The sequence below is a fragment of the Pelodiscus sinensis genome, chromosome 1 (genome assembly GCF_049634645.1).
Source record: "Pelodiscus sinensis isolate JC-2024 chromosome 1, ASM4963464v1, whole genome shotgun sequence".
Lineage (NCBI taxonomy): Eukaryota > Metazoa > Chordata > Testudines > Trionychidae > Pelodiscus > Pelodiscus sinensis.
The window spans coordinates 298,880,086-298,905,669 of NC_134711.1; the positions used below are offsets into that span (position 1 = coordinate 298,880,086).

The window sequence follows — 25,584 nt, forward strand, 5'->3', positions numbered from 1 at the left end:
TATTTTCACGTCTCAGAACCCTGAGGTTCCACAGAACACCATTTGGGAAACACTGAGTTAACCATGTACACAAGTACACGTTAACATCCCTTCTGATTGATACAAAAAGTTTTGAAAAAAGATGGAGAAAATATACTATATTGTGGAGAGGAAATAGAAGGCTGCTGCTAATAATTAGAAGCATCTGCTTTTTGCATTATTGTGGTGTAATGCGGGGCCGCGGTGCTAGGCACCATACAAATGTAGTAAAAGACAATCACTGCCTTAAAGGTGTTTGTTGTATAGGTTGAGCAAGGCTTTTCTAATAAACTGTATTTGGACCGATTGTACTTGACTATTGGCTCTACGACAATATCCCCATTTGTTTGATCGAAGCTCTCCCCACTCAGAAAATAATGTGTTATCCTCTTACAATCCCCCAGGATTATCTAGTAAAACATTGGCTTTGACTTTCTGAATGGTATCCTTCCTGCCTTATCCATTCACTGACTTTGATCTTTATCTACTCTGGTTTAGCGCCCTTTCTCCTGATACTTTATGCATAAAGGTAGGGGGGTGGGCGACAGAACATCTTTCTTCCCTCTCTCCCCCTTCCCTTCTCCTATTTATTTCAAGTTTCCTTATCCTCTAATCATAACTCCAGTCATCTGAAGAAGTGGGCTGTGCCCACAAAAGCACATGATACCATCTACATGTTTTGTTAGTCTATAAAGTCTACCAGACCATTTGCTTGCTGTTTGATTTTATGATATATGTTCAGGAGTGAGAGAATGGATGTGTGTCACTGAAGACTATAACCAGACCTTGTATTTGTATTAGCCATTTATGTTATAGCTATACTTTGAGTTAAATCAATGGTTCTTGAACTTTCATTTTGGTGTTCCCTTTCACATAGCAGGCGTCTGAGTGTGACCGCCCTCTTTATACATTACAAACACTTTTTTATATATTTAACACATAATAAATGCTGGAGGCAAAGTTTGGTTTGGATTGGAGGCTGACTGCTTGTGATCCCTTTCTCCAAGTAATAATCATCGACTCCTTGTTTGAGAACTTCTGAGTTAAAAATTTATATTTTACCATCAAGGTTGGACTTTTCCCCCCAAAGAAAATAACCTTATTTGAGTTTTACTTCTCTTTCCTCATTTGCATCTCCAAACTTTGCTCATGTATATGAGGCTGCCTACCTGTTAGAGACTTCCTAATAATTTTTCACTTAAATGGGCCAATTACATATACAAAATCAGTCTGTGTCTCTAATAAGTGATTAGTGCTCCTGTTATAAAAGTTACCAAGTTCACATAAAACTAGCGTGATGCATGCCATACTGTAAAGGTTTTATGGCCTCATGCTTGGGGTGACCACTTTTATTAAAAGTGAGTCTACTAAACTTTATAGTGCTCCTTAATTTATTTATGCTACTTATTTTCTTTAATCTGTGTCCATTGTTCATCTCCCTCTGCTTCAAAGTAAGGAATGTACTATAGAAATAATGCACTTTTATGGGCAAAGCTTAGTGATTTCTGCAAGTGCTGTATAAAGCTTATAATATGTGTCTTCAAAATAAAGCCATTAATGGAATAGCATTTGTAACACAGGTGATATTGTAGCTGTTAAAATGGCAGTAACTTGAAAGAGAGTTATTTGCCATCATCCCATACCTCTTATTATTTCAGGAGCTGTACTTCTCCCTGAGAGAACTAGCTAATATGAGTGGTTTTATAATCATAGCTAAGGCTACATTTTAATCACAGGTATTTTTAGAAAAAATCATGGACAGGTCACAGACAGTAAACAAAAAGTCATGGCCCACGACCTTCCTTGACTTTTACAATATATACCCCTGACTAAATCTGGGGAAGGTTTGAGGGATGCCACAGGTGTTCAGAAGGTTGCCAGCTCAGGGGGCACTGTGGGTGCTCTGGTGGGTGTAGCCTGGAACTCGTGATGGTGCTGGGGAAGGAGCAGGTGGCAATGTGGGGCCTGGAGCCCATGAGGTAGGGTGGGATTGGCAGAGCTAGAGGGTTCCTACCTGGCTTGCTCAGAAACAGCAACATGTCTCTCCCTTAGCACCTATATCCATGCATTGCCCCCACCCCAAATGCTGGCTCTGCAGCTTCCCTTGGCCAGGAATCACACCCAGTGGAATCTGCAGGCACAGTGTGTATGGGTGAAGACAGCATGCAAAGCTAGGAGCTGATAGAGGAATATGTTGCCACTTCCAGGGAACTCTACAAGGTTAGTGACTCCCAGAGCCTCAGCTGCTCTACACCCCAATCTTTAGACCCCTTTACACCGAAATTCCTGCTGCTGCTGGGAACGGAAGAGCACGATGGTCCTAGACTGCCCCAACAGCCACACAGGCTGCCCAAGTTACTGAGGCAGCCCCCAGGCCAAGCACACCAGCCACTAAGGGTGTCACAGAGGTCCCGGAAAGTTACAGAATCTGAGACATCCATGGCATCCTATAGGCTCCAATCCTGCACTGAGAAGCAATTAAGTGGACCTTTTTTTACTTCAGTTCTGTGTGGCCAAGGATATGACTGCATAATTCTCAGTGCAGATCTTGGACCATGTTTTTCTATTTTTTAAACATTTTGTTTTCATGTTGCAGGAGAAACCTGTAGATACTCAGAGAAACTGAATGTTGGTAAATGTCAATTTCACTATAAACGTAAAACAAATACAAACATTTCCATCAATAATAAGATAAATTTACAGGTAAGCAACATAAGAAATGCTGCTTGAAAACTTATATTAGTTTGATTTCTAAGGATGTTTCCTTTTATATTTTGGCATGTGATATTGACAGTTTGTGTTTTAATTGTATAAAATTTAACTTTTTGAATCTGTTACAGCTATTAAATAATTAGTCTGACACCTCACCCTAATTTCCCACAATCATGGAAATTTAAATAGACAAAATAAAAATGCCTAAAATGTTCGTATTATCTGTCAAAATAAAAAAAAATCAATCCCAACTATATTAGTTTCATGTTTCTCTGGAGTAAACAAGCTAAATATATAGAGACTTCCCCCCCTCTAATATCTTAGCTATAGAAGTCTTAGGTAAAAACATCAGAGTAGTAGTTCCTTTTAGGAAATGTATTAATAGCTAGTCAAAATTTACTTAAAAGGGGAAACGGCCTCCAAAGCCATTTCTTGCACTGTTCTCTTGCAATGAGTATAGCAATCAATATTGGAAAGGTTATTAAAATAATTTATAATGTCATGTGGATGTATTTTACGTTGCATAATGTAGATTTTTAATTAGGAATTTTATCTTTCTTGTTCAGTATATAAAGTTTTAAAAAGTTCCTTTGGGATGAGAAATAATCTCATGATTATAGCTCTGCAAATCTGCAGATATCCGCATTATATACATGGGTATCTGCATCCACACATGTAGATGCAGATATTCATGGCTTATTTTTTGTAGATATGGTTGTGGATGCACATACAAATTTTGTATGTAGAGTCATGCAAATTTGCAGATATTCACTTCATATCTGTGGTTATCTGCATTTGGGGATGTGGAAGTGGATATCCGTGAATCATTTTTGCAGATACAAATTTTGTATCTGTTCAGAGCTGTACTTATGATCCTGTGTAACATTATGTTCTAGTTTGGTTTTTATTTTATTCATAACAGTATAAAGAAGAGCATAATTCTGAATAATGGAACATTAAAAGGGTAAAATGGGGTTTTCTTGAACATATATTCAGAACTAATTAATTTGAGGTCTCTGGACAGCATATCAGTTTCTGTAAAATAGTCTCCCTGATCTTGAAAAACTAAAATGGTGTCTGTCACTTTAAAAAAAATATTTAGGTATTTGACAGGTGTTTGTGTTGCCTGCTAGGACACTCTAGGGATATGAAAGAGCCATGGCATGCTCAAAAGTTCAAAACAGTGTATCTTCATGGTTTTTGATGGAGGAAGGAGACATAGCCTATATGTTCCAAGAACCTTAGAATCAGGGCTGTCTTTGACCATTTGCAGAATATGCAGCTGTGTAGGGCACTTGAAAATTTGGAGCACCACTGGGTCTTAATGTCCACCCCATCACCTCTTCCCTGTTCTCTGCTTCCTCCGGAGAGAATCTAGTTCAAGAGTTTTCAAAGTTGGGTAATGGGCTCACCCACATAAGCTACTAGAGAGTCGTGAGACGCTTTGTAGCCAGGCCCACACTGCATCCTGCAGTTCCCTTGGCTGGAAATGGCAAACTGCAGCCAGTGGGAGCTGCGAGGCTACATGGCTATGAATGCTTAGATAAACAAAGCGTCTCTCAGCTCACCAGTGATTTCCCCAGGTAGGCCCGCAACCTATCTCTGAAACCTCTTGCTCTAGTTAACTTAAAAATGAAAAAGCCTGCCAGTCCTATTAACAGTAGGGAAGTAAAATCCCATAAAATCAACCAGTTACACTTATGTTCAGCAGCCTCAGATTTAACTTTAAGCTTTGGACAGGAATTCTCTTTTTAAATATTAATTATTCAAATGAACTAGGAATTTAAAATGTCAGACTGCAAAAAGGGAAACTTAAATCTGTGTGCTTCTATATACTGTTTGTCATCCTCTCTCCTCCCATTGCCCAACAAGTTTTTCATTTAAACTTATTTCCTGTGCATGACACAGAAGTTTTCATTCCCACAATTTTGTAAATGTTGTATACTTTGTGGAAAAATAAAACCTAATCTAGAGATCTCACCATAGACTAAAATTCTTCATGACAGGTACTGACTGTTTTTGAATAGCATATAGCTTTATGAAGTTTCTTCTTCTTGACTGAAGCCCTCCAAGCATTACTGTAATATAAAAATTGATCATGTCAATATCTGAATTGATAAAACAGGGCAGAAATCACTCACATTGCTCTCTTCCTGCTATTTATAATGGTTTACAGTGTTCTTGTGTTGCAGAATCCTATTTTGGGCCAGAAAATGAAACTCTAGGGAATATTTGACATTAAAACAATTTTATAGCCTGTTCTTCAAAAATGGCTGAAGTTTTCATCCAGTAAACGTGCTTACAGTGAAGAAATTCACAAAGACACGTTCTTCCCCTCATTTAAAATGTTCCTAAAAATACTGTAAGCCTTCAAGAAATAAAGATCGGGAAGATAATTAGAAGACTTAGTGATTTTGTATGCTTAAAATTCTCAAGTTATGATGTTTATAACTGGATTCTGCAAGAACCAACCAGAGCCAGAATTGACACTAAATAGTACTTGTAACATTGCTGGCTCTTCATCTTTCATCAATAACATCTCAGTTGTTACCACTGGGAATGTTAACTATTGTTTATTTGTGTATACATGTAATCACTAGAATTTCCAGTGGTTACATGTTTACATTAAGGATGTTAAGTATCGTGTAATTGACTCATCAAATAGTTGACGCATTTATGCATTGACTATTTGATTAGTCAGTAGGGCGGCGCTGCCCCTTTGAAACGCCATCATGGTGTTTCAAAGCGGCAGCACTGCACGGAGCCCGGGGTCAGCTAGAGAGTCACCAGCTGACCCCGGGCTCCATGGCGAGGAAGTGACTACTTGACTATCCTGTCGACTATTTGATAAGTATTTGCTTATCAGATATTCGACTAGTTGACTAGTCCTTAACGTCCCTAGTTTACATGCGGGGGAAAGCACTGCCTCCTTCCCTCCCCCTTGCTCCCCGCTACCTCTCATAAAGAGTCAGCAGGGTGGGGGGTAGACAGATCCATGGGAACCAATACACGCCGGGGAGCTGGCTTGAAAGTTGCTTCCTGTGTTTTACCAGCTCCCACCTGCCCCTTTTACTCCTCACATTGCTGCCTTTTTATCAGAGGCACTGGGTGGCTTTCCCCAGCACTGGCTCCCAGCCCCTCCCCTCCCCACACACACTGCTACCTTTGTGGGGAGCAGGCAGGGGATGGTCAGGCGGCACTACAGGAGCTGGCATATGTGGGTAGTCAGTTCCCACTTCCCTCCCAATGGGGGGGCAGGAGGGGCTACATGTAGTCAAAATGATTAACCAACTACCCCAAGCTTATCATTTATTCTTGTAATTGACTATATGCTAACATTCCTAGTTACTATAACAAATAAATTTGCATTTTAAAATTTAGAGCAAAGACTCTGGTTCAGCTTGCCCCCAGCAAGAGGCTGGAAACTACCTTCTGTAGCATTCATAAAAAAAAAAAATCACAAGACTCGTTGTCTCATTCCCCAGGGATAGGCCCCTACCAACTTTACAGCCACGAAAAACATGTTTCGGACAGTAAAATCTGGTTCTCCCCATGAAATCTGTTCTTTTGTTGGCTTTTACCCTAAATTATACATATTTCACAGAGGAGACAAGCATTTTTCAAATTGGGAGTCCTGATCCAAAAGAAAGTTGCAGGAAGGTCACAAGGTTATTTTAGAGTGGATGCTGTATTGTCACCCTTACTTCTCTGGCTGCCCAAATCTAAAGGCAGCACAGAATAGTGGCTGATGATTAAGGGCCCAGTTCTGCAGGCAGCAGCACAGAAGTAAAGATGTCAATACCATACCATGTCCTCCTTCTGTGCTGCCATTGTTGCTCTTAGCCATCAGCCTAACTCAGGCCATACCAGGTCAGACCATAGGTCCATCTAGTCCAGTATCTTGTCTTCTGACAGTGATAATGGCAGATGCCCCAGAGGGAATGAACAGTACAAGTGCTGGTCTTCACAACATCCTCTGGCAAGGAGTTCCACAGGTTGACTGTGCATTGTGTGGAAAAAATGCTTCCTTTGTTAATTTTAAAATCTGCTAACTATTAATTTCATTTGGAGACCCCTTATTCTTGTGTTATGAGCACAAGTAAATAACTTTTCCTTATTTACTTTTTTGACACAGGTCATGATTTCATTATCCCCCGTTAGTCTCCTCTTTTCTAAGATGACAAGTTCCAGTTTTATTAATTGCTTCTTATCTCATATGGCTGCTATTTCATACCCCTAATAATTTTTGTTGCCGTTTTCTGAATTTTTTCCAGTGCCAAGATATCATTTTTTAGATGAGGTGACCACATCTGTATGCAAGCTGTGGGAGTACCATGGATTTATGTAGAGGCAATAAAATATTCTCTGTCTTAAAAAGGGATGGAGATTAAAATTATTCCTAACTGTGTGTGTTTTTTTGACTGCTGTTGCACATTGTGGATGTTTTCAGAGAACTACCTGTAATGACTCCAAGATCACTCTCTTGAGTGGTAATAGCTACTTTAGTTCCCATCATTTTATACATATAGTTTTGATTATTTTTCTAATATGCATTAGTTTGCATTTATCAGAATTAAAATTAATCTGCCATTTTGTCGCCCAGTTACCTAATTTTGTGATATCCTTTTGAAGCTCTTCACAGTCTGCTTTGAACTTAACTATTTTGAGCAGTTTGGTAACATCTGCAAAGTTTGCCACCTCATGGTTTACCCCATTCTTCAGATCATCTATGAATATGTTGAATAGGATTGGTTCCAATAGAGATCCCCGGGGCACACTGCTAGTTATCTCTCTCTATTATGTAAAGTGACCTTTTATTTCTACCCTTTGTTTTCGATTTTTTAACCTGTTAGCAGTCCATGAGAGGACCTTCCCTCTTATCCCATGACAGCTTATTTTGCTTAAGCGCCTTTGGTGAGGGACTTTGTCAAGGCTTTCTGGAAATCTAAGTACAGTATATTGACTGGATCCCCCTTGTCCACATGTTTCTTGACTTCCCCTCCCCCACCTCAAAGAATTCTCGTAGATTAGTGAGGCATGATTTCCCTTTATAGAAACCATGTTAATGTTTCCCCAACAAATTATGTTCATTTGTGCATCTGACAATTCTGTTCTTCACTGTAATTTAAACCAATTTGTCTGGTACTGAAGTTAGACTTAACAGTCTTTAATTGCTAGAATCATGTCTAGAACCCTTTTTGAAAATTGGTGTCACTTTGGGTATCTTCCACTCGTTTGGTGCAGAAGATGGTTTAAAGGATAGGTTACAAACTACAGTTAGTAGTTCTTCAGTTTCACATTTGAGTTCTTTCAGAACTCTTGGATGAATACATCTGGTCCTGGTGACTTCTTGTTTAGTTTATCCTTTTGTTCCAAAACCACCTCTGACACCTCAATTTGGAACAATTCCTCAGATTTGTCACTTAAAAAAAGAGTGGCTCAGTTTTTTAAATCTCCCTAATATCCTCAGCTATGAAGACTGATGCAAAGAATTAATTTAGTTTCTCCACAATTATTTTATCATCTTTGAGTGCTCCTTTAGCATCTTGATTGTCCAGTGACCCCACTGCTTGTTTAGCAGGCTTCTTGCTGCTGAAGTACTTAAAACATGATGCTATTAATTTTTGGCTAGTTGTTCTTCAGATTCCTTTTTGACCTTCCTAATTATATTATATTTTTACATTTCATTTTACATTACATTTCAATTTATGCTCTTTTCTATTTTCCTCACTAGGATTTAACTTCTACTTTTTAAATTCTTTCACTGCTTCTTTTATTATTTCTTGCAGTGCAGAGGGGAAAAATACTAACCCCCCTTCCACACACACACACACACACACACACACACACACACACACACACACACACACACACACACACACACTAACCTTGCTGCCTCCTTACAACTCCTACAATTTCAGCACTGAAATTTCGGATTTAAATAGCTGAAAATTAAATTTATTATTTTAAAAATCCTATGAACATGAAATTGATCAAAATGGCCATTAATTTGGCGGAACAAATCACAGTCATGAAAAACACAGATGGCGTAATATGGATAGTACCTTCTTGAGGAGAAGGAAGAAAATACTGTTTTTTGGTAATCATCTGGGAACATATTTTAATTCCATTGCAACCTTTCAAATTATGAGATATGATGTGTTATATGTATTATACAATTCATATCTCAATCATTGTATAAACTTTGATGTTTAAAATTAGCTACTTGTATGTTAAATGATTCTTCCATTACCCAGATTCTCCTCTACTATATGAATTCACAACCACAAATTTGCAATAGTATGTTTAGATATTCTTAATCATAGAGTTTTGCAGAGTAAGCAGCATAGCAGTTGAATGCTATTCACCCCGTTCCCAGTGCTTCAAGGAGATTTTCAGAGGCTACTCCATGGGACTGTCACACCACCATGAACAGTAAGATTCTTTCAAGAGAAGATTAAAAAAATTAGATTTAAAATTTAGACAAGCACGCACACTAGATAGTACTATAGTATATAGTGCTATAAATAAAGAAAATATTTAACCATTTATTGTTTCCTTGCATAACTTGAGACAAAATCAGTTTGTTAGGGATTTGCTTCAGGCTTTTGCTAATATTGAGCAGTGGTCACATTTTGAGACAAAAATAAAAATCCAGTCTAAATATACTTGTATCATCTAGGGATGTCAGTGGTTAACCGGCAGCCTGGCTGGGCTGGAGCAGTTCACTGCCCGCCTGCAGTGTGATCAGGCCAGTCTGTCCAGAGCAATTGCCTGCACACAGCAGGCCCAGCCTGGTGATAGCAGTGTGCTGCACTACGGGTGTGGGTGTGCTCCAGCCTAACTGGAGCAGCTCCCACCTGCTCTTGTTTAAGTAGTTAACTGATTAAACAGGATTTTTTATCCCTATTATACTCTTTTAAAATGTTACCTTTCCTGAAGCATTTCTTTTGGCTCTCAAGATCATGTCAACTTCTCAGACAATAGCTGAAATCCAGCAGTAATGGAATCAGCCATGTAGGATAAATGTCAATGAAATTTTTACTTAGTTTTTCATTTCTGTTGCTCAACTTCATTTTAAGTTATCTAGTTATTCAGAATGTTATGGTTACTTTAATTTTTTATTTTCACACTATTTTTACTTTTGTTTTTATACATTTTTTTTTCTTTTAATGAGCTTGACAAGCCTAAAAAGCAGAACAGGAAATATGCCATTCCCTAAATCAGGAGTAGGGAACCTAAGGCCCAGGGACTGGGTGCAGCACCCAGCTTGCCTGGATTTGGCCCCTGAGGCTCAGGGCTCCCCCCCAGCCTTGGGAGCCCGTCCAAGAGCTCCAGCCCCCTCCACCACTGCCCCACCTCATGGGGTTGGAGAACACAAAATCTACTACCTTGGGCCCCTTTAGGCTCTGATGTCTGAGGGGGATGTGGGAAGTGGCTTTCTCCTTCTCAGTCAGGGCCACATTGTTGAAGGGGTTTATTTTTTGTTTGGTTGGTTTTGGGGGGGGGGTTAAATTTTTTTCTTCTCACTTGTGTGCAGCCTCCGACTGATATTTCTGTGGGTCAGTGGCCTCTGAGCCAAAAAAGCTTCCCTGCCCTAATGCTGTACTAAGTGGGCAATAAGTTCAGTGATTAATACAAGAACTAGTTTCTCCTCAATCTTTGGCAGTGCTAGACAGTCAAAGTTTGGTTACAAGACTATTCAGTGCCCAGAAATGTCATAGTATAAGTCAGTGGTCCCCAACACGGTGCCCGCGGGGGCATTTGTGTGCGCCCGCCAAGTGCTCAGGGCTGGCCTGGCCCCGGGCACGTGGCGCATACATGGTGCCAGAGCCGGCCCCAGGCGCATGGCGCTTGCAGGGGAGCGCTGGCCCCGGGTTCGCGGCACTTGGGAGGAGGGAAGTGCCGGGCGCGCGGCGCTTGGGGGGACACCACCTCCGGGCATGCAGATATGGGGGGGCCCGCCCCCGCGCGCAAGTGTCCCCGCCCTCTGGCGCCCGGCGGGCGAATGGCCACGCCCCCTGGCGCCTGGCAACCTCAAATGGTTGGGGACCACTGGTATAAGTATTTTAGATTGTGACCCTTTCTCAACCTTTTAGATTGTTTGACAATTCAATGATAGTTGAGACGGAAGTTGTTAAAATTTAACAGACCATTGAAAAAGTTAGATCTGTCTAGCGCTCTAGGTGTAGAGGGGAGTTTTCAGTGTTGAATATGCCCAGTACACAAAATTCAGATAGTCCTTGCATATTCTGTAACATGGGCCTCAGCAGCTTATCTGGAAAAGTTCTTTGACTTTCTTAATATGGCTGTTAACTTTTTTGGTTGGGTTTGATCAGAGCATTTGAAGAATCTTCCTTATTTAAACAACTCCTGTGCATCCCTGCCTTACAATTTTCTTGACCTTTATCTCTAATACAGAATAATGCTATCAATAATAAATACTGTGGCATACCATAAAATTACTTAGGTGCTTTATAAAAAAAACCTAATGTTTGGATTGCAGTCAAACAAGATCTCTGCCATTATGACAGTCAGGAATTCCAAAAAGAGGATAACCACTTCCTTTTTACAGTAACATATTCCCTCCCAGCCCTCCCTCCCCCCTGCTGGATTCCTAAGTGAGTTTTAGACAAAAAAAAACTAATAGAAATATCATATCCTGTTGAACTTGCAAGCTGAATCTGTATCCAGGCTCCTATTTGTGAATAGTGTAGCATATGAATTGAAGATGGGTCAAAAACTAGTAAAATTTCATTTATACATAGTATTCAAGTCATTATGTGACAGCTCAAGGTCTGAGAAATGGAAAGGGTAACCATATATCTAAAGGCAGTTTGTCTAGAGCACCCAAGTACGATTAAGAAATTATAAAAGGCAGGCATTGTTTAACCTCTTGTTGGATTGTGGCTGTAACCAAAGTTCTCCTGAACTACTTGGTTCAGATGGCCTTACTGTAGATTTATTTTATTTTTTTACAGTGAACCTAGCAACAAGAACAGAGACACTTTATCCTGTGATGAAGTCTATAAATACAACAGAATGCTGCAGAGCTTAGCCATGTGGTTATTGCTATGCTCTATTATAGAATTGGGCAACCTGCAGCCCATTGGGTTCTGTGTGACCCGCAAGATGTTTTGTTTACCTTTGCCCACATGCAGGGTTGCCAGATTCTGCTAGTTTCTGTCCATGTCAGTATTACTAATGTTGTATGCACATAAAGAAAGGGCGTGTGAAGTGAAGTGCACGCTGATTGCACACCACATTGATTGTGAGACATGCACTCCCATAATAACTAAGACACCACAAATCTGAAGGTATTGTTTCACAACATCTGGATAAGACATAGAGAGAAAATATGGTATCAGAAATGACTTCACTGAGTCAAGATATTCTTCTTGGGAAAAGTGTATAGTTGCAAGCTAGGGAACTCAGCAGAATAGTCATAGTCCTAAAACTAGGCCAAAGGTGATTATACTTTGATAGGTCCATATGGTAAAGTCAGGTATGACAGTCAAAGTAGCAAATATAGGGCTTAATTTTTAGAAGCAGAATTGAACTAATGAAAAGCATTTGCTTATTATTAGGATTACATAAAAATCCTTAATATACATCTTCTTGTACCATTTATGGGAAAACTCCCTTCTGCCTACCTCTTTTGTTTGCTGCAAAAGTACTTGAAGTAAAATTGTCTGTATTTAATATGTTCTGTATAAATATGTTGTGATTTCTCCCCCACCCCACCCCCCAGACTGATTTGGACTGATTAGTTGCTAAAACCAGTGAAAAACTTTGACATTTAAAAAGCCCTTTTGATTAAATAGTGTATTTGTATTTGTATTTATTTTTAATAAATCTTCCTAATGTTCCATTTTCTTTACAGATAAATTTGCGCCTCATCTTGGTAAGTGGGAAAACGAAAGAGTTCTTGTTTTCACCAAATGATTCTGCTGCAGATATTGCAAAACATGTCTATGACAACTGGCCTATGGGTAAGTCTTTGTGTCCTTTAGCTGCTAACTGTCCAGTTAAAACTGTTTACACATATGTAATTGAGACTGAAATATTAAAAACTGAATCATTGTTCTTCATGTTCAGAATGAAATTTAAATAGAAATATTTTCAGTTTGTTTTTCTTTTTCTTCTGTTTTCAGTGGTATAAAATTTGAGCTGTTGAAGCATAGTCCATTACTCTGCTCCCTTCTGAGGCCCTACACATTTTTCCCTCATCCTGATTCTCTGTTTCCTAGACTGACTTGGTTCAAATCTAGTAGCTGCAGATTGAGCTTGACAAGTGTTAGCTATTCTATCCATTGTCTAAGGATGAGTAAGGGAAAGTATGCTATTTTATATTAATGAAATACAAACATTATCTGAGGTTCAATTTTTCTATTTTTGATTGCTTTGCCACAAACAGCCTACAAAAATACTGTAACATTGAGAGAAAGCCAACAATAAGACAGTTGTATGAAACAATACATGATATGGGAAAGTGGGGACATATTTAAATTAGGGATGTGATAGTGTTCCCTGTAAGCTGGCTGCTTCAGTGGCTGCCCAGAAGAAATTCAGGTGCTGCCCAGCTGGTTAGCAAAGCACCCACAGTGCCCGTAGCTGGCAGCATGTGTTTCTCCTCATGGTGCACAGCTGCCCAAGCCTTTGTGCACAGAATACTATTTATTCCACACATGGATGAAAAACCTTTGAGGGAACATTGGTGCTAGTGTAAATGTAAAAATGGTTAACCAATAAGCCTGAGCTCATCAGTTAACCTTCATGGTTACACTCAGCCAACCCTCCCGTCCCCCGGGGGGGAAGGGGCTGGGGGAAGGCGAGAGCCAGTGCACGTGGGCAGAGATTAATCTGCCTTACAAAAATGTAATCTTTCACAGATATGGGCAATATTCTACTCTTATGGACAGTAATAAAATCCAAATTAACTTCACTGGATTTGGTGGAGATAGTCTCAGTTTATATCATGGCAACTAAGAGCAGAATTTTGCCTTATATCTGAAATTTGCACAGTGTCATGTCAGCCAGCTACATTTAATGATTTTTAAAAGGTTATAAGCTAGCATACTTAAGCCACTTCTCTTCTCTTGCTTCTGCCTCCCCACCCCTCACTTCCAATGAGAATATCCAATGATTCACTTGCTGGTATAAATAGTTAATATTCCACCTAGAAAAAGTTTCCTCTCTTTATTCCCTCTTTTCTAAAATTACTTTATCCTCTGAGTATGGTTGTTGGAATAATTACATTTTCTCTTATGGTGATCATCTGATAAGTGTTATGACACCTTTCAATTGAACTTTTCTCATTGGCTTAGCTAGGGAACAAATGTTTTTCATTATGAAAATTTAATATCATGAGTGTCTGTTTAAAGGGAAGAATTCTCAACACTCTGTCAACGAACAAAGATTAAGAACAAAAACTGTGGATCAGCCATCAGGAATTACTATACCAACTTGACACTTTTCATCTTGTGGCCTCTTTTGTTATTGTATCTTTATAGTACAGTGAAACCTTTGTTATCTGGCACTCTGTTAACCATAAAACTTTAACCAGCATTGCCCCTAGCCATAATACTGTCACATCTTAGAATCTTAGAATCATAGAATAATAGGACTGGAAGGGACCTCAAGAGGTCATCGAGTCCAGCCCCCCGCCCTCAAGGCAGGACCAAGCTCCGTCTACACCATCCCTGACAGATGTCTGTCTAACCTGTTCTTAAATATCTCCAGAGAGGGAGATTCCACCACCTCCCTTGGCAATTTATTCCAATATTTGACCACCCTGACAGTTAGGAATTTTTTCCTAATGTCCAATCTAAACCTCCCCTGCTGCACTTTAAGCCCATTACTCCTTGACCTGTCCTCAAAAACCAAGAGGAACAAATTTTCTCCTTCCTCCTTGTGACACCCTTTTAGATATTTGAAAACCGCTATCATGTCCCCCCTTAATCTTCTTTTTTCCAAACTAAACAAGCCCAGTTCATGAAGCCTGGCTTCATAGGTCATTTTCTCTAGACCTTTAATCATTCTTGTCGCTCTTCTCTGTACCCTTTCCAATTTCTCCACATCTTTCTTGAAATGTGGCGCCCAGAACTGGACACAGTACTCCAGCTGAGGCCTAACTAGTGCAGAGTAGAGCGGCAGAATGACTTCACAAGTTTTGCTTACAACACACCTGTTGATACAACCTAGAATCATATTTGCTTTTTTTGCAACAGCATCACACTGTTGACTCATATTCAACTTGTGGTCCACTATGACCCCTAGATCCCTTTCCGCCATGCTCCTTCCTAGACAGTCGCTTCCCATCTTGTATGTATGGAACTGATTGTTCCTTCCTAAATGGAGCACTTTGCATTTCTCTTTATTAAACCTCATCCTGTTTACCTCTGACCATTTCTCTAACTTGCTAAGGTCATTTTGAATTATGTCCCTATCCTCCAAAGAAGTTGCAACCCCACCCAGTTTGGTATCATCTGCAAACTTAATAAGCGTACTCTCTATCCCAATATCTACATCATTGATGAAGATATTGAACAGTATGGGTTCCAAAACAGACCCTTGAGGAACTCTGCTTGTTATCCCTTTCCAGCAGGATTTAGCACCGTTAACAACAACTCTCTGACTACGGTTATCCAGCCAATTATGCACCCACCTTATCGTGGCCCTATCTAAGTTATATTTGCCTAGTTTATCAATAAGAATATCATGCGAGACTGTATCAAATGCCTTACTAAAGTCTAGGTATATGACATCCACCGCTTCTCCCTTATCCACAAGGCTCGTTATCCTATCAAAGAAAGCTATCAGATTAGTTTGGCATGACTTGTTCTTCACAAACCCATGCTGGCTATTCCCTATCACTTTATTACCTTCCAAGTGTTTGCATATGATTTCCTTAATTACCTGCTCCATTATCTTCCCTGGGACAGACGTTAAACTGACCGGTCTGTAGTTTCCTGGGTTGTTCTTATTCCCCTTTTTATAGATGGGCACAATATTTGCCCTTTTCCAGTCTTCTGGAATCTCCCCTGTCTGCCATGATTTTTCAAAGATCATAGCTAAAGGCTCAGATACCTCCTCTATCAGCTCCTTGAGTATCCTGGGATGCATTTCATCAGGACCTGGTGACTTGCTGACATCTAACTTTCCTAAGTGATTTTTAACTTGTTCTTTGTGTATCCTATCTTCTAAACTTACCCTCTCTCTGCTTGTATTCACTACGTTAGGCACACCTCCAGACTTCTCGGTGAAGACAGAAACAAAGAAGTCATTGAGCATCTCTGCCATTTCCAAGTTTCCTGTTACTGCTTCTCTCTCCTCACTAAGCAGTGGGCCTACCCTGTCCTTGGTCTTCCTCTTGCTTTTAATGTATTTATAAAAGGTCTTCTTGTTTCCCTTTATGCCTGTAGCTAGTTTGATCTCATTTTGTGCCTTTGCCTTTCTAATCTTGCCCCTGCATTCCCGTGTTGCTTGCCTATATTCATCCTTTGTTAGTTGTCCTAGTTTCCATTTTTTATAGGACTCCTTTTTTATTTTGAGATCATGCAAGATCTCCTTGTTAAGCCAAGCTGGTCTTTTGCCATATTTTCTATCTTTCCTACACTGCGGAATAGTTTGCTTTTGGGCCCTTAACAACGTCCCTTTGAAATACTTCCAACTCTCCTCAGTTGTTTTTCCCTTCAGTCTTGCTTCCCATGGGACCTTACCTACAAGTTCTCTGAGCTTATCAAAATCTGCCTTCCTGAAATCCATTACCTCAATTGTGCTGGTCTCCCTTCTACCTTTCCTTAAGATCATGAACTCTATTATTTCATGATCACTGTCCCCTATACTGTCTTCCACTTTCAAGTTCCCCATTAGTTCCTCCCTATTTGTTAAAACCAAATCCAGAACAGCTTCTCCTCTGGTAGCTTTTTCAACCTTCTGAAACAGAAAGTTGTCTCCAATGCAGTCCAGAAACTTATTGGATAGCCTGTGCCCCGCTGTGTTAGTTTCCCAACATATGTCTGGATAGTTGAAGTCCCCCATCACCACCAAATCTTGGGCTTTGGATAGTTTTGTTAATTGTTTACAAAAGGCCTCATCCACCTCTTCCACCTGATTAGGTGGCCTGTAGTAGACTCCTAGCATGATATCACCCTCGTTTTTTACCCCTTTTAGCTTAACCCAGAGACTCTCTACACAGCTATCTCCTACGTTCATCTCCACTTCAGTCCAAGTGTGTACATTTTTAATATACAAGGCAACCCCTCCTCCCTTTTTTCCCCTGTCTGTCCTTCCTGAGCAAGCCGTACCCTTCCATACCAACATTCCAATCGTGCGTCCCATCCCACCAGGTTTCTGTAATACCAATGATATCATAGTTGTATTTATTGGTTAGCAATTCCAGTTCTTTCTGCTTATTACCCATACTTCTTGCATTTGTATATAGGCATCTAAGATACTGATTTGATCTTGCCTCCCTGTTGTGCCCTGACCCTCCTTTCTCCTTGCCATTATAGGCCGTAGTCCCTCATCTTCAGGCACACAGGCCTGGCTTCGTTTACCATGATTGGCGTAACAATTTTTTATTTAAGAAGTACTAATCATCTTTAAGTCAAAATAGAAATGTGAGACCAACTGCTTCATTACAAAACTACCAATATTAAAAACTTGAGTTTTACTATTATTGTCCATTGATTTTTCCTAGGTTGATGAGGACCCTCAGATAACCAGAATTTTTAGATAACCAGAACGCCCTAATCCCCGAGCGTGCCAGATAACACAGGTTTTACTGTACTACAAATTGGCTAAACTTATTACTGCAATTTAAATGGAAGTCAGAGGAGTGAAATCTTAGAGCAGAGAATTACAGATAGTTTCATCAAGCAGATAAATAGTTGATACTAATCATCAAGATAATTGTAACATTTCATTTTGGCTACTCTTACAACATATCAGTGTCCCTCCATTAAATGGCATTATAATGAAAACAGGTAGTATCTGAAAATATTTGAATTTCAGATGGTTTCAGATGTCTAGTTTCATTATATCCTGTAAATACTCTAAGGTGCTTAGTAAATATTGCCAGTTCTACACACTTTCCGCTCATACTTGTTTCTCATGTTAATCCTCGCTTTGTAGTGCTCTGTACACAGCTAATCAGTCTCATTGTGCCCAGGGCCTTAAAAATGAACAGGCACAATTGTAATACAGATTGGACTTCCCTGGTCTGGCACACTTGGGACCTGACCAGTCCCGAACAAGAGATTTTGCCTGACCAGGGAAAGTCAATTCCAGTCCCATTGTTGATGGACTCTGGGCTCTCCTGGGGTCCATCAGCAGACCTGGCCAGGCTCCCCTCCAGGCTCTGGGCTCCCCTCCAGGCTCCTACCTGGCTCCTCTGCTGGCTGGCGTGGCTCCCATCCCTATCACTAGCCTGGCTGCAGGGCTCTCCCTGCCCCCAGACCGCTGGCCCTGACAGACAGGCTTTGCATCCCCAGCCAGGGCGTGCTGCCAGTCCAGGCCCAACCCCAGTCACTGGGTGGGCTCAGCCCAGCCAGGTCTAGCCCCAGCCAGCAGGTGGGCTCCATGCCCATGGCCGGACTCTACTGTCAGAACTACCGGGCTCCACACTGCCAGCTCCATGCCCCGGGCTAGGCCACCAGGCTCCACACTGCCAGCTCCAGGCCCCAGGTTAGGGATGTCATTGAGTAGACAACTACACAATTAACTGATAAGCCTAGACTTATCAGTTAATCTTATCAACTATCCACATTTTCCCCTCCCCGCTTTGCTGCCTCTGTGTCAGAGGCAGCAAAGGAGAATGGGGAGTGGGAGCTGGTGCCTGTGATAGAAAGGCAGCAAAGGAGAGGGGATAGGCTAGAGCCAGTATGTGCAGGGAGCTGGCTTTCAAGCAGGCTTCCCTCGCATGCCAGTTCTGCGGACCCACCACCCCCTTGATGCCCTCCTACCAGAGGTGGTCGGGGAGGGAGGTAGAAGCTGGTGCTGGGTGGAGCCATTTTAAAAGCCGATTTCCTCCCAGCACCAGTTCCGTGGTGCTGCCTCCTCCCTGCCCCATCCTGCTGCCTCCTTCAGAGGCAGCAGTGCAGGGGAGGAGGTAACAAAGGAGGCTGCCATGAAGTAGTCTCTGTCGATGTGGAGCTCGGACCCCCCCCCCAGACTGGCTGCTGCTACCCCGCACAGCTGACTCTGATACAGCAGTGTATCAGAGGCAGCAGCATGGGGTGACAGACAGCTGGTCTGCGCAGGGAGCTGGTTTTTAAACTGGCTCCCCTTGTGGACCAGCTCACCATGCCATCCCCTGCTGCTGCCTCCAATGCAAAGGTAGCAACGCAGAGTTGCAGGGGGCTTCTCGGGAGTGGGACCAGGATCCGGGAGTGCACTGGCTGCCAGCCCTGCTTTCACGGACTATTGAATAGTTGTGTAACCACTAAGATTTCATGCGGTTACATAACTATTCAATCACATGATCTCTAACATCCCTACCCTGGGCTGGCTCTGCTGCCAGCCCCAGCACTGGGCTTGTGGCTTTTCTCCTTGCCAGGGCTCTCTGGTCCTACAACATCCATGGTCCTGCTGGATCACGGATGTTGCTGAACCAGAGTGTCCCAGACCACAGAGGACCAACCTGTTTCATACTTCATGCATTTTCTACCAGATGCTGGTCATATGCTTTCCATAACGTTTAAAAAACATTTTCTGACACTTGTTTTATTTTCTCTCCTTCTCTGCCCATTGTATCCATTGCATACTCTGGGGATACCAGTTGGCTTCTACTATCTCTTTTTGAATATTCATGTTTGCTATATAAACATTGCAATCAATGAAACAGAGCAAAAGCAGATTTGTGAACAGTTAGTATCAGATACCTGGTCAGCCAAGAAATGGAAGACGTCATTCTGAAAGAGCAGATTTAAACTAAATAATTTTGTTAATGTTTTGCAATATTTACTCTAAAACTTAATGCAGATTCACGTGTTTGAAGTTTGTCAATATTCAAATCGGGAATAAGTAGTGATCATCTAATCTTACACATTATTTACTTAAGCTAAAAAACTTCATGGTAAAATGCATTGATTGTTACAGCTAATTTGTGGTTCATAAATTTGTACAGACTGTGCTATGAGAAGTTTCCTGAAATATATCAATATGTATCTATTCTTTCACGATCAGGCGCTTACCATTCAGCTTTTCCAGGAATTTCAGGATATGTGCAGTTCATTATGTCTTCTGAAAATTCAGCTAGCTAAATTTAATCTCATTCAACACTGCCAAGAGAGCCACAGAGAGGAGCACTTTAGTTCTCAGATTTGAAAATCATTTTAAATCAGTAAGCAGATGTGTCCCTACTCTATACGTGGCTATTTATCAGTACTGGACTGAGGCTGAACTCAGCTAGTTGAATGTTGGAGAGCAGAGAGATTGAGAATCTCCTTGCAATTGAAGGAAAATGGAATTGAATGAACCAGATGGATATTGAGTGGGAACAGGAAGTGTCGTCTTCATCGTCCATTTAAAAATATTTTGTGTAAGAACTTGTAACCATTAATCAAGCTTCACAAACCATCTGTGAAATAGTTTGTTTTTCTGCTCACTTTGCAGAAATAAAGTGAGGCACAAAGTAGTTATTGCCCAAGTTTGGTGAAGTTAGGAACAGAAATTAGGGGTCTTACCTCCAGATCCTTTCCTGTGAGCATCAGGCTACACTGTCCTGCCAGTACTGGAATTGTCCTGTTTTCCCACCGAGGTGGGTGGGAAATAAAAGATGCAGATACTGGGATGTTTCTGACAAAGTCGTTGTCTTCTTTTTCAGATTGGGAAGAAGAGCAGGTCAGCAGTCCAAATATTCTGCGGCTTATTTATCAAGGACGGTTTCTTCATGGCAATGTGACACTAGGAGGTAATGAAATAACTTGGGTAATATAATTTAGCAACTTTCTCCCCAAGCAGAGTGTATATTTATTTAAAATGCAGTGAATTCTCATTTAAGTAAAGCCCTCTCTAGCCATCAAGATCACAACATAGTTTCTGCCCAGTTCTACTTCAGCATAATATGGGATATTGTGTTACTTTTATATTTTGCTATGCTTTTAGAAGCAGGTGTTAGACTATGGTGTATATCCCTGGGTAAATTAAATCTTTTCTCACATACAGATAAGGAATAGTTATGCTATCTTTATTGGCTTTTAATGCAAAAAGGATGATTTTATTCTGTTCTTTATACTGCATTTATATTGTAAACTATTTCAGAAATCTCTAAGTATATTAAAATGCTGGATAAAGATTATGATTGGTTAAACAATACTGTGGAACTTAGTGTAATGAAGAAAGACACTCTGTGAATTAGAATTAGGAGAAATATATTTGCTATCTAGCTCTATCCCAAGGACACAATGGTATAGTTATGTGAGAACAAAAGTAAATGGCTTCACTTTGTATGGTGAGGAAATACAGCTCAATCGTGCCCCCTTGTGTCATGTTGTCTTGTTATATTTTGTAGAGTTTGATATATTTTGTTGATTTATATTTTTATTTATCAGAGATGAAGTACCGAAAGATTGTCATTAATGGTATTTCCTTTCATAGGTGGTGGCAGCCATCTGAATTTTAAGTAAAATTAATGTGTAAACAAAATGCAACTTTTTTGGTTGCTGTTACCAAATCTGACAATTGAGCTAATAGGCCTGTTCTTGCTTTATACAAATTGCTTCTGTTTTTGCTGTTGATAATTATGAATATGACAGGGAGTTGAGAATGGAATATAGCTATCTTGAAGTTAAAGGTAAACCAGGAATGACGTTGTTCCTCTTCGAGTGATGTCCTGTGGGTGCTCCACATTAGGTGTCCGTGCATCCCAGTGCCTACCAATCGGAGAATTTTCTTAGCAGGATCTGGACACATGGCACATGCACAGTAGCCACCTCACATGCCATTTGTCAGTTAGCTGTGTGTATGATGAAATCCCCCCTCAGTTCCTTCTCTTCCGTCTCTGGCAGCAAACAGAGCCCTTAGCAGTCCAGCAGTCTTCTCCTAAAAAAAGATTAATATTGCATTATTAACCCTCTTTCTTCAGCTTTCCTCTTTTTTCCTTCTCACATTGCCCTCTAATTTTTTTTTCCTTTCTTTCAATTTGGGTAAACAAACAACCCTTTCCCTTACCCTTTCTATCCTCCCTCAGTTTCCTTTTTCCAAACAACAACAAAAGCAAACTCATGGAGCAAGGAAAGCATTCTCAGTCTGCTATTACAATGTTCGGATTTCCAGGATTCAAGTGGTTTGTCACATGTTGGGAGGCCAGGCCCATATCAGATGGCCACTCCTCATGCATCTGCTGTCTTAGTGAGCAGCATATTCCTGCCAAATGCTCATACTGCAGTAGCACGATGGCACAGACCAGACATGATAGAGAGCTTCCCCTCCAATCCTATCTATGGGAGAAGTCTCTCAAGACTAGCATGGAGGACATTGCTTCCACCAGAGTTAAAGAAAAGGCTCAGCCTAGTACAGCAACAAAGAGATGAGCCTCTTCCTCCTTTTCCAGTAAGGACTCTCGTAAGAAGAGTACATTGTCGGCTAAATCTCTATCTCCAGAGCCAACTGCATCAAAAATAAGCACCGATAAGGCGATAAGCTGGGCACCTCCAGCACGTGGCATGGAAGCCCTCCATGCTGAGGAAGGCTCTATTGAAGCTGACACAGAAGACGACCTCATAATCACCAAAGACACGGCACTGCGCCATACCACCACACAGTCCCCGGTGCCTACAGCTACCCATGCCACTTCCTTCGGCACCCCAGTCCACACCAACCCACTCTCCATCACCGAGAGCTGATTCCTCCTTAGCATCGGTTACTATGAGATCAGCACCTAAGTTTTCTACACCGAAGAAGTCATCAGCACCAATATACTTCCTCCATGATACGGATGCACAGACTCCTGCACCACAGATCTCTCTGCATTGTACTGACCATTCCCCCACCAGCATCACCCCTCTGTCACCTAGATCTTCAGCGCTTTCCACATATGATAGTGAGGCTGGAGTGGATGACCAGTGTAGCTGCTTTTCCTCACAACATTCATCACCAACAAACTGTAGATCTATATGGGACCACCACTGTCCATATCCTCATACAGACCACCGTCAATTAATTGGTACCAATCTGCATGGCCTTACCTGCCACCATCTTATCCACCATACTGGGCACCATGACAAACTTGGGCCCCCTACAGCCAACATCACACTGCCCAACCACACGAGCATGGTCAGCACCCAGACCATCACCATGACATCTGAGGCACCAGAAGATGAGTCTCTGGAGTTAGAAGAGGTTGATCCTGCTGAACCAGAGGACCAATCCCCTCTTCATAACTCCTCTTCCTTCCCGGACAAGGCAGTGATCCTGCAGACATCTACACCGACAGATGACATCAAACAATCCCAAGACCTCTTTGAGAGTAGCTTCGCCTCAGGACGTTGATTTGCAAGAAGTGTAGGAAAAACAATATAAGCTACTGAGGATTCTACAACCCTCTGCTACAACAAAGATAGCTCTTCCCATGGATGAGGCTATTTTGAAACCAGCAGATGTTATCTGGCAGACACCGGCATCATTCTCCACCACCACCACCACCACCACACACACACACACCCCCCCACTAACAAAAGGGTTGATAGAAAATATTTTGTCCCAATGAAAGGTATGGACTTCGTTTTTTTTTTTCATCCATCCCTGAATTTGCTGATAGTTGATGCGATCCACCATAGAGTGAAACTACCTCAGTTCCGCTCTATGCTGCAAGATAAGGACCATAAACATCTAGAGCTTCTAGGACATAACATCCGCTCTTCAGCCACATTACAGCTCAGGGTGGCTAATTACTTAGCCCTCCTGGCTTTTTATGACCACATCAATTGTACTAAATTGCAGGACCTGTTGGAACATCTACCAGAAAATAAGACCCCAACTCTAGGCCATAATTGATACGGGTCAGACCATAGCCCGTACTTCACTCCAGGAAGCAATGGACATCAGACACGCATCACTGAACCAAGGATCAGCCGTGCAGCACACTCACACCCCCTTCGAAACACCACCACAGTGTTTCAAAGAGGCAGTGCCGCACAGAGCCTGGGTACTGGCTCCTTGCGGCACTGCCACTTTGAAGTACCTCCTCTTCCTTCCCATTTTGCTGCCTCTATCAGAGGCGAGGGAGGAGGGGGACGATTCGACTATCCAATAAGCATTTGCTTATCAGATAGTCAACTAGTCCTTAACATCCTTAATCATTACCCATATTGTGTCCTTCCCTTTGGCCTTTCCACAGCTCCCAGCGTTTTCTCAGAAACCTGCAGTATTCGCAGTACATCTCCAACATCAGAGAGAACATTTCTTGATACCTTAAATGACTGCTTTTTGGAGCAGCTGGTTCTGGAACCCACAAGGGGAGAGGCAATTCTTGATTTAGTCCTAAACGGAGAGCAGGGTCTGGTGCAAGAGGTAAATATAACTGGACCATTTGGAAAAAGTAACCATAATGTAATAAAATTTAATTAACATTCTTGTGGGGGGAAAAACACTTGAGTGCCACTGTGGCATTTAATTTCAGAAAGGGGAACTACACAAAAATGAGGACGTTAGTTAAACAGAAATTAAAATGTACAGACACAAAAGTAAAATCTCTGCAAGCTGCATGGGAACTTTTCAGAGATATCATAATAGAGGCCTAACTTAAATGTATACCTCAAATTAAAAAACACAGTAAAAAAAAAAACAAAAAAGTGCCACTGTGGCTGTTTAACCAAGTAAAAAAGAAGCAGTGAGACAGAAAAAGGCATCATTTAAAAAGTGGAAGTTACTTCTTAGTAAGGAAAATAGAAAGGAGCATACACTGTGTCAAATTAAATGTAAAAATATAATAAGAAAAGCCAAAAAGGAGTTTGAAGAACAGCCAGCCAAAAACTCAAAAAGTAATAGCAAAATAACCTCCTGCAATTGAGGTTTACCAGCTAATTCGAGTTAGGGCTTTAATTCAGAATCCCATTTCACTGCCACGTGTAGATGCGGGCAGTTACTTCGGGCTAGTCAATTTCTAAAATGTTGACCAGCCGGGAACATGCTAATGAAGCATGGGATATTTATATCCCACACTTTGTTTGCAATTTCGGTCGCCCTCATTAGCCTCCCTAGATCGAACTAAGGGGCTAGTGTAGACATACCCTAAGAGATTGGGCAACAGAATGGTAAATGAAATTTAATGTCGATAAATGTAAAGTAATGCACATTGGAAAACATAATCACAACTATACATACAATATGATGGGGACTAATTTAGCTATTACTACGAGAGAGAGAGAGAAATTTTGGAGTCGTTGTGTATAGTTCTCTGAAAATATCAACTCAATGTGCAGCAGCAATCAAAAAAAACAATGAATGTTAGGAATCACTAAAAAGGGATAGAGAAAAAGACACCGAATATCTTATTGCCCCTATAGACAACCATGGTATGCCCACATCTTGAATACTGCTTACAGATGTGGTTTTCTCATCTCCAAAAGGAGATATTGGTATTGGATAAGGAAAAAAAAAAGGCAACAAAAATGATTAAGGGCTAGGAACTGGTTCCATATGAAAAGAGATTAAAAAGACTGGTACTTTTCATCTTAGAAAAGAGGAGACTAAGGGGCGGAGTGGGGGGAGGGAAATGACAGAGGTCTATAAAATCATGACTGATGTGGAAAAAGTGAATAAGGAAAATTATTTACTTGATCCTATAATATAAGAACTAAGGGTCACCAAATGAAATTAATAGGGAGCAGGTTTAAAACAAAAGGAAGT

The 25,584-nt window shown here is 41.0% G+C and overlaps 1 protein-coding gene across 1 annotated transcript in view; it reads left to right on the forward strand.

The window, feature by feature from the left end:
• UBL3 (ubiquitin like 3) overlaps positions 1-25,584 on the forward strand; it is an 82,348-nt gene that overhangs the window by 49,769 nt on the left and 6,995 nt on the right. Inside the window, exons 2-3 of the mRNA XM_006125304.4 lie at positions 12,614-12,722; positions 20,561-20,647. Coding sequence (XP_006125366.1) covers positions 12,614-12,722; positions 20,561-20,647 — 196 coding nt within the window. The remainder of the gene's footprint in view (positions 1-12,613; positions 12,723-20,560; positions 20,648-25,584) is intronic.